Source organism: Pollachius pollachius (assembly GCF_949987615.1).
Source record: "Pollachius pollachius genome assembly, chromosome: 11".
NCBI classification, from domain to species: domain Eukaryota; kingdom Metazoa; phylum Chordata; class Actinopteri; order Gadiformes; family Gadidae; genus Pollachius; species Pollachius pollachius.
The window spans coordinates 10,154,099-10,163,784 of NC_136944.1; the positions used below are offsets into that span (position 1 = coordinate 10,154,099).

The 9,686-nt window shown below is 44.1% G+C and overlaps 1 protein-coding gene and 1 long non-coding RNA gene across 2 annotated transcripts in view; one reads left to right on the plus strand and one right to left on the minus strand.

Annotated features, from left to right (window-relative positions):
* The window catches only part of tex2 (testis expressed 2), a 27,978-nt gene extending 19,506 nt beyond the window's left edge, over positions 1-8,472 (plus strand). Inside the window, exons 6-13 of the mRNA XM_079747142.1 lie at positions 958-1,295; positions 1,584-1,727; positions 1,989-2,088; positions 2,991-3,111; positions 4,555-4,674; positions 5,066-5,275; positions 6,030-6,150; positions 6,873-8,472. Coding sequence (XP_079603268.1) covers positions 958-1,295; positions 1,584-1,727; positions 1,989-2,088; positions 2,991-3,111; positions 4,555-4,674; positions 5,066-5,275; positions 6,030-6,150; positions 6,873-7,019 — 1,301 coding nt within the window. The 3' untranslated portion in view covers positions 7,020-8,472. The remainder of the gene's footprint in view (positions 1-957; positions 1,296-1,583; positions 1,728-1,988; positions 2,089-2,990; positions 3,112-4,554; positions 4,675-5,065; positions 5,276-6,029; positions 6,151-6,872) is intronic.
* A 138-nt stretch (positions 8,473-8,610) lies between these two features.
* Positions 8,611-9,640, minus strand: LOC307083359. Its single transcript, XR_013812275.1, has 4 exons — positions 9,377-9,640; positions 9,185-9,286; positions 8,899-8,995; positions 8,611-8,719 (listed from the first exon to the last, which is right to left on the minus strand). It is a non-coding gene; the product is annotated as an uncharacterized lncRNA (long non-coding RNA).
* Between the last annotated feature and the right edge of the window lie 46 nt (positions 9,641-9,686).

Consider the following 9,686-nt stretch of genomic DNA (forward strand, 5'->3'; position numbering starts at 1 on the left):
CAGTGCTGGGTCCATGCTGCCTCCAGGTATCTGGTACCTGCAGGGCCATCAGATCACAGTCATATCCAGGCTACTTTCTGAGGACCCACATTTCTCTCAGCACAGCCAGCAGATGTGTGGACAGGGTCATGAGTATTACCGGCACCACAGCATTACTTGTGTTGTAGCACGATGGTAGATAACATTAAAAAGGAAAATGTTAGCACCGTTTAGTCTGGGGTTAGTGAAGTATTAAAGGGTGCATGCCACCAAGCATCTAGGATTAGCAGAGCGACAGATTTATTTTTAATGGGGATGTAGCATTGATAGTACACAAATAAACAAGGTGGAAGAGTGGGCTAGCATGATTATTCTAGCATGAGTCAGGGAACGCTTGTGTGTCATCCAACACAAGGTATGCTTATATGAATGCATTGTGGTATGACGCAGGCTAAGCCGGATGTCAGAATACCAATTAGATGCAAACAACTTCACTGCCTCCGGAAATTGTTGAACATGCAGTTTACAGATGCATTCGATAATGCATGTACATGCTTCTGCATTATGAGCACACACACAAGGTCATCATAGCACAACCCTGCTTTACATTTCTAGGCATTGTTGTCATTGCGTTTCTAGTGAAAGTACTACTGCTTTTGTTTCCCTTGTTATAGTTAAGTTCAGGTGCAAATCAAGCTGTCAATGGCGTACAAATGCACAGCAGCTCTTAAAATAATCAATACCATCAAATAGTTCTGTTTTCCTACCAATATTAGCATATCATTAGCGCCAAGACAGCAGACGCGAGCGGAAATGGCTTACATTAATGTAACATAACCACATTGTTTCACCAATATAGCTTAAACAGTATGAGCTATTGGGTCTCAAGTTGTGCTTTAAGGTTGCAGATTACTTTAGTCTCTGTTATCCAACACGACCCTGTGGTCCGACCTCTCACGTCCCCCACTACGGCTACAGGCTTCCAGGCGTCTACGCACGGTAGCACTACGGCGCCTGGGGGAGCCACCGCCAATGGGGGAGGAGGAGGAGGAGGAGGAGGAGGAGGAGGAGGCCTGGGAGAGGCGGATAGCAGGAGCAGCAGCGCCCGGAGCAGCATGGATGAGGTGCCCCAGGCTCTGCCCCGCAACAGAGAGCCCTCCTGGGGGTCTGGCCTGGCGGCGGTGGGGGCCAGGCCAAGGTCCCTGCTGGATTATAACGTTTACATGGCCAAGTACATCAACCCCCAGGACGAGACGGAGAGCTCGGCAGCCGCAGCGGGACACAGTCCCGACAGCAGCCCCCTGGCCACCAAGAGGGTGAGTGAAGGAGGGAGGGAGGGAGGGAGGGAGAGAAGGCTGGATGGGATGATGGAGTGAGGGAGGGATGAGGTGATGGGAAGTAGTTGGAATCATGTATGAATCAATACATGGGGTGGACGGATGGACGCATCCATTTGTGGGTGGGTGGATGGACGGATGGCTGGATCGAAACATCGGTGGATGGATCCATGAATGAATGAAGCAAACCAAGGGTGTTCGACAGCTGCCCCTTCCGTATCCATACGTTTCCATAGATTATCACTTATTACATTTATGTTTCATCAGTTTCCACGGGGTCAAGGGGAGAGTGTGGAGCCTGAGGCGTGGGTGAACGCTCTGCTGGGGAGAGTGTTCTGGGACTTCCTGGGAGAGAAGTACTGGGCCAACATGGTCTCGAAGAAGATCCAGATGAAGCTCAGCAAGATCCGGGTGGGTACCGCCACACTGAGCTAGCAGTTCTACCCAGAAGGCAACATAAGTGTACATTCTTTAATAGTTGTTATACATTCAAACAATGGACAATGACTGGTGGACAATGGCAAAAGGGCAATCTGTTTACGCAAAAGATTATTCATGCATGAAAAAAAGCTGATTTGTGCATTCTCTATTTGATACTTAACTTAAGCATAACTCCCCCTCATTCTAACCCGTCTTGGGATTTATAGTGTGTGTGTTGTGTGTGTGTTCCAGTTACCGTACTTCATGAACGAGCTGACCCTGAAAGAGCTGGACATGGGCTTTGCTATTCCAAAGATCCTGCAGGCCTCCAGGCCTTCGGTGGACCACCAAGGTTGGAAAAGCAACATCATCATTGGCCATCTCGTCATGTTATTCACTGCACAGCTTTGTACACAGAGCCACGGCTTGTCTGGTTGGTTTAAAGTGGAACTACTTGATCGCTCCTGCACCTTTGTTCTCCTGAATGTTTCATTCTTGGCTCATGTCGTCCATTACCTCCTCCAGTGCAGCTGAATTGGATGGTACAACTCATTACCTCTTCTTATGCCCTTAATATGTGTCCTTTGTTTTGGTCTCGCTGTGTCCACCTCGGTCCAATATAACACAACGTAACCAACACGACACACATGCAGATTGATTTGTTTATTCATTCAACAGACCCCTTTATACAAACCCCAATCCCTTCAGTCACCGTCTCCCGGACATGTCTGCAATAAGGCTTTAGATTAAATAGAACCAGGCAGCGCTTTTCATCAGGCAGCCATCCAGGTGGAGGATTTACGGCTCACAGTAGGGGGTTTCTGGTTGTCTTTGAACGGGAAGTAGCAGGCTATGTGCCAACACAGCAAGCAAATGCCCCATCGGAGCTGACCTTTCCAGCGCTTGGTCGGGGGCCGAGGACTGCTGGTGAAAAGGCAATGCGCACGTTATTTCCAGGCTCTATTGGGCTATAGAACCACCATTAACAGTGGACCCCTATAGAGTCTTAGCGGGGAAAGGAAGCAAAAGGAGTAGGTATAAAAGTTCCTAGTTCATTATCCACAGCCATTCATCCTGAGGTATTTATAGTTATTGACCCTCTTACCTTAAAGTTTCTTTGCCTCCCGCCTGCTCTCTCTCTCTCTCTCTCTCGATCTTTGGCCCTCTCTCCACTCTCTCCTTGCTTCTCTGTTTCTCTGGCTCAATGTCTCTTTCTCTTGCTCTGTCTCTTTGTCTCTCTGTCTGGTTCTGAAGGCCTGTGGTTTGACTTGGAGATATCGTACTCCGGCTCCTTCCTCATGACTCTGGAGACCAAGATGAACCTGGCCCGGCTAGGGAAGGAGAGTGAGGGTCTGGGGGAGCCAGGGAAAGATGGGTGAGGCCTTGCTCTTCAGTAAACTAGTTTATGGTTTTTTTTGCGTTTTTTTAGCAATCTTAACTGGATTCTGCTTTCCAAAAACCTGAATACAATATCCTTGGGTTTTGACTTTCCCTCCTTTGCAATTGTATGTTTTGATTACTGATGATTATTCAGTGACCTCAGAAAAGAGTGTTGAGGGAGTGGAGGAGAACACTAAATGAATAGATGTGACAAAAAGCTATGAGAGCCTAGTGGGCACTGGATGGATTTCCCTTTAATACGACTAATGCAGCGGTATATTGCTCTCCTCTTTCTGCCCCGCCCCCTCTCTGCGTGCTGATTCGGCACCTGGTGGCATCCCCCCCGTCCGTGTCTTGATTGGTCATCTGGTTGGATCCTCCCGCCTCCTGTGTATTGGTTTTCTGAATGGTGAGTTTGAGGCATGCCACGTAATCTTATTTTTCTTCTTCTCATTTAGTAAGACCTGTAAACAAACGTTGACTTAGGGACAGGATGTTTTTGTATTGGTTAGGGTATTTAACTCTAGTCAAAATGCGCTGGGTTCGATCCCCGATGTCCACAGTCTACATGCCTACCTGCTCCTTAATGACTTGTTTCAATTCACTGTAAGTCGCTCATAAATTAATAAATAGTGAATAGTGGTTAAAGAACCTATATGTAACAAATTTACTGTACTATCATAGAATTACCATGATACATCATCAGAGATTAAGGAAACAGTCGAAAGTCAAAGTCGAAATACTTTACAGCAACACAAACAACTATTATTATTATTATTATTATTATTATTATTATTATTATTATTACTATACAACAATACAAATGCCAGTATGTTCTTATTAACAATGTCAGTTCTGGGTCAGAACTTCTTTTGTTTGCCTGTGTATTATGATTCACTTTTTACCGAGGGTCGGCTGATACTAAAGAAATGTGAACCCACAAACACAGCGTAGTGTGGCCATGGAAACAAACAAACCAAATCAAATCAGATTGGACTGGATTCTAACTGACCCCAAAAGCCTTGATCTCTTTCGCAAAGCTCCATGACCAGGGCCGAACTAAAACATGGGTCCATCTTTGAATTGCATTTAAAAGATGGGGACAGTGGGATTCCAAGACAGATGCCATGACTTCTCTTGTGCTCGTGTTTGTTCAGTGTCCTCCACCTGGCTACCCGCCTGCACTTTGAGTCTGGGGAGGAGGGGGCAGGCGGAGAAAAAGCTCTCCAAAAATGTGAATTTGGTCTGCAGTACCCTTTATAAATGCAATGTTACACATTTGCACCTTTAACATAATAGTAACCTCGCCTTTATCCCTAAATGTCGTGAGGGACTAGGGAGATACTGACGTTGATCTCATAGATCTATAAGCCTGATCCCCGGTGGCTGTAGGGCTTTTGATGGCTACTGTGGTTTTTGCGTGACCTTCAGTGGCCAGACCTCGGACGTACTGTTTGGCGGACAGCGACGAAGAGTCCTCCAGCGCCGGCTCCTCTGACGAGGAGGACACCGCCGAACTCCTGGTTGATAAGGCCGCCATTTTGCCGGGAGGCGAGGGGTGAGCCCACTGCACCATCATCATCATCACCGTCATACTCAGGATACTTCTACTGATCGTCATCTTCATCCTCATAGTAATCGGATTGTTAATAGAGCGTTTGTTAGAAATGCACCGTGTACGTCAGATATTGTCGGTTTTTTGATCCAGCTACCCGTCCTCATTTGAACCCACACATTTTGAAAGCTCACTGCTAATGTTATACACGACACACACACACACTCTCACACACACATTGTCCTCTCCATGGCTGAAGCTGAGAAATGCTGTTATGAATAAATGATGACTCTGACTCACTCCCGGCCTCCCATCCCTCCTCCTCCTCCTCCTCCTCCTCCTCCTCCTCCTCCTCCTCCTCCTCCTCCTCCACTCTTGGACCTCTCTTGCTCAGATACATGGGAGGCCACCGGCCCAGCAAGATCATGCGCTTCGTGGACAAGATCGCCAAGTCCAAGTACTTCCAGAAGGCCACGGAGACGGAGTTCATCAAGAAGAAGATCGAGGAGATGTCCAACACGCCCCTGCTGCTCACTGTGGAGGTGCAGGAGTGTCGCGGGACGCTGGCCGTCAACATCCCCCCGCCCCCCACGGACAGGATATGGTAGTTGTTGATGGAATTATCGATGTGTCCTTTATTATCATTGCGTGGTGATTTTAGGACCACACGCGCACACTACTTCCCCCTGGTGGTTGAACACAGTCATGAAAGGGTAGAGGATTATGTTCGACACCAATGCTGTTGTAGTGGCCAGCTTTTCTTCATCTTATGCGGTATGGAATCTTTATTAACCACAACAAAGAACACGATCACAAAGGGTTGCAGTAAATATTGATTAATTAAAAACACATGCAGAAAGATCAACAGGGCTATTGGAAAAAAGCAGTTTAAATGCTATGTGATGATTTGGATAGTAAGACCATTCATAAGGCGCTGCATGCAGTTTGCAACTTATAAACAGTGAATGATGTTTGGTTCATATTGATATGTTCCAAAGAGCACACTGTTAAGATATGACAACCAGGTAAGAGATTAAGCTGAATGTCTCAAAGTAGCCCTGTGACCACAACGCTTGCTCAAATTGCTTAACCTCTGTGAAGAAATATATAACTATATAACTAACTAAAGCTACACCAGATAAACAAGGATATATATTTTTTCAAAATCAACAAAGGTTAGTCTATTAATTACTATTCTCAGAATTCAGGTTTGTAAGTGACCCAGCACAGCCCAAAGACGCAAAAAAAAAAACCCAAGCAACTTCCTGGTGTCTTTTAACATATCGAACAAACACTGTGTTTTAAGAGGTAACTTTAGAAGACATTCTTCTGAGAAATGTTCCCCTTTTGATCACCAGGTATGGCTTTCGAAATCCCCCACACCTGGAGCTGAAAGCGCGGCCGAAACTGGGCGAGAGGGAGGTCACGTTTGCCCATGTGACAGACTGGATTGAGAAAAAACTGGACCAGGAGTTCCAGGTGAACGGCATATTGTTTTCCTCAAAGCTAGATGCTGCAGTAAAACTAGATGTATGTTTGTATGAGCTGTATGTAGGATATGTATACTGGAATTGTTCCCATTGGCATTATATGGATGCATCATTCAGACAGCATCTAATTTTGTTCAAACGCTTGAACTTGCTTATCAAGCTGAGACAAGCATAGGGATTAAATGGGAATTGGCTAATAAAAAGAGAAATTTAGAATGATTGAATGGCTTGCGTCCTAACACAACAATACTTAGCCACGTGCCCATGGCTCCATACTGCTCTATATAAGTCCCAGTAATGACACTTTTCCCAACAGATAACAGGCCTGTGGCAGAGACTGGTGGCATAATCTCTCTGTATTGCAGTGTTACTGTATTCATCTCGTTGTTATGCAACAACATCAAAATGATGTGTCTTTGGTCAGAGACCTGCCTCCAGTGGAACCCTCACCTATTGGAGAGCTATGTGTTTCTATAAATGCTGTAATAGGCAGTTTAGAAGTCTATGTGGCATCAAGCATAAATCAGAGATGCAATTTAGTGCACACAAATCGAGTTATTCCTCAACAGTAAAGGTTGCACAATCCTATTTCAAAAAGCCCAGAGATGGAACGATTCACAACAGGCCATATGCTCTTACACCTGTGTCTTGTAACTTGTTTTGCTCAGCACTTCAATCCTCTCCATTTTTTTTGTTTCTGCTGTCCGACAGAAAATATTTGTGATGCCAAACATGGATGACATCTGGCTTCCCATAATGCACTCTGCCATGGACCCACGTTCCAACGCCAACTCGGTTACAGAGACAAACGATGCCTTGACTGACCCCGAGCCCACAGAGTCCGAAGTCTCAGAGTGAGGACTCATATTTTTTAACGCATTCGTCGATGGATATTTATTGAACAAGTGAAATGGACACGCATCCTCTCCACCACCCGCCACGACCTCCAGGTGGACCAAACGTCCACGCTTTATGACTTTATTCCACTTCCTCAGCGCAATGACTTGTCTAGTTACCATGACTACGAGTCGGTAAGCTCATTGTTACTCCCCCCTGCCCCGGTAATTTAATTGCATCATAATTTGTCAGTTGGAATGATACGATTTAGAATTGGCTCGTTGGAAGAATACATTGAGTTGGGAGTGGGGAAGTTGAACGTTGAATCTACCCAAATGAGAACCATGATACCTGTGATGTACAGTTGAAACCAAACAGCCCGAGTCTTGGCGTGATTATGGCCTATTTACCGATGAAATCCAGTTTGATTTCAGTCCTTCGAAACAAACCCAACAACTTTACTCTTGATTTTTTTTTTATTAGATTTTTGATTAGAGAAGTCTCTCAATACTGCTCCTACCATTTTGATGCAAGGGGGTCCCTGATGTAGGCCATGTGAAAATGTCATAAATCTCATCTGGAATATGGAAGTTATACAAATCTCAGCAGGTACTTTTTGGTCGATATCATACATTGTTTTAGTGAGTTCTCAAACCAACTGTAGTGTGTATGTACAAATGAATCGATAGCTATTAGGTTACATCTATTCCAGTCAAACGAATGTATAATGAACTGTAGCCTGATGTCGTGATGTATGGCATAGGATAAAAAAAACATGACCATTCCATGCAAGAGAAATCTGACGTGATAGTGAAGTTAAGGGAACAAGAGACAACATCATGGTTGACATATTTATAAAATATGTAATATCAATGGATTCAGCCATATTGTCCAATATCCCCAGTAGACTGCCTGTCCAATGCTGTTGCTCCCTTTGTTTGAACAAATAGTCATGAGGTTCAGATTTATTTTGCCAAGACATGTTGCTTTTTTAGTATACTTCAATACACATTTGTCTGGATGTTAGGTTACAGTAATAGGCACAAGTGCCTTTATAAATGACCAAACATTCCATCCAACGAAGACATTGGTTGCATCCTGTTGAAATTGAGGCTCGTGCCATCGTCTGTTTCGAATGTGCTCGTTTTCAGTCTGTCATGTGGTTTATTGGCACATTGTGCTGGGTTCCACAGAATGTTTGGATTGGATCTTGATTAAAGAACGTTTTTGCTTGAGTCTTTAACTTGCATATTGTAAACTTTAGAGCATATTTTCCTTTATATGCATGGGTAAACGTAAAGGATAGCCTGATTGGACCAAATGTAGTTTAACTCAATGTGGTACAATTTGGTTGTGTATTTGATAATGTAACTTGCATTTAAAAGAGAAGCTTGGGGAAGAGCCAAGGGACCCCAGTTATAACAAGTCATTGTATACTTTAGCACTATAGCTTGGCCTGTAAGTCCATGGGAATGGTCATGCAGGTTCAAAGATAGTGCTTGAATCTCACAGGTTTAAAATGTATAGCCAAATAAACCAGACGAAATTCTGATGATACATTTATTCAGGTTAATCTCAACTCAAGTTTTGCAGTCAAGTCAACCACATGCATTGTGACAATGATGCTTCGTCTCGTCCGGGAATAGACTGCCACATTGAAATATATTCTTCGTGCTTGCTTGGGCGCTGCATTTCAGAGCCGCAATCCACAGCGATCCTTCCTGTTTGGGGAAAAGTAAATCAAATATTTAAATATTGAACAATTTGAAGGAGTAATATTTCGTGTGTAAATGGTAAGTCAGTTTGGAAGATTGACCTCATGTTTTTTCAGAAGTCTAACGCATTGTTAACATCATTCATTAACCAATCCAAGGCATAGTATAAACAAACGTAATCTTACCCAATATAACACTTTTGGATCCGAGTGGAGAGCCTGGAACCTCTGCAGAACTAGGACAAGCTCAGCATCAATACGCATTTTCAACCAACTAGGCCAACTAAAAAGAAGAAAACAATCGGGGGAAAATAAAGTGTTAACACAACAATTATTGAAAAAGTAGTATTTCGGGTGTAAATGGTTTGTCAGTTTTAAAGATTGACCTCATGCTTTTTCAGAAGTCTAACGCATTGTTAACATCATTCATTATTTAATCTTAAACATAGTACAAACAAACCTTTTCTCTTACCCAATATAAACTCGTTGTGTATACACCGGGATCTTAGTGGCGTGGTGGCTCTGGGCCCTCTGCAGAACTCCGATGAACTCATCAAGACGCATCTTGAACAAACTAGGGAAATAAAAATCAATTAAAGTTACACGCGATACTAGGTTAAAAAAAGATCCCTCACCAACATCAGGTAAGTGTACTCAATATTACCTGCTCATTCGGTTTGCTCTATCGGCCTGCTCGTTCACCTCGTGGGCGCCCATGCGGTGGACTTGTAGCCCTGCTGACGCACATGGGTGCTTCTAGTCTATTTAAAACCTCCATTCTGTTCAAGATTAACATGGTTTGATCAGGTTATTAGCTCAAAAATGCAAAAACATAACAGCCAAAACGACTTACGGCTATTGAAAAGCCCACTACATACTCTGTCCATAATTGCTAATAACGCTCTCTAACAAGCTCAGAGCTAGACCAGCGTGCTCTCCAAACCTGGAAGAAAATGTCGCCCGGATGCTTTTTC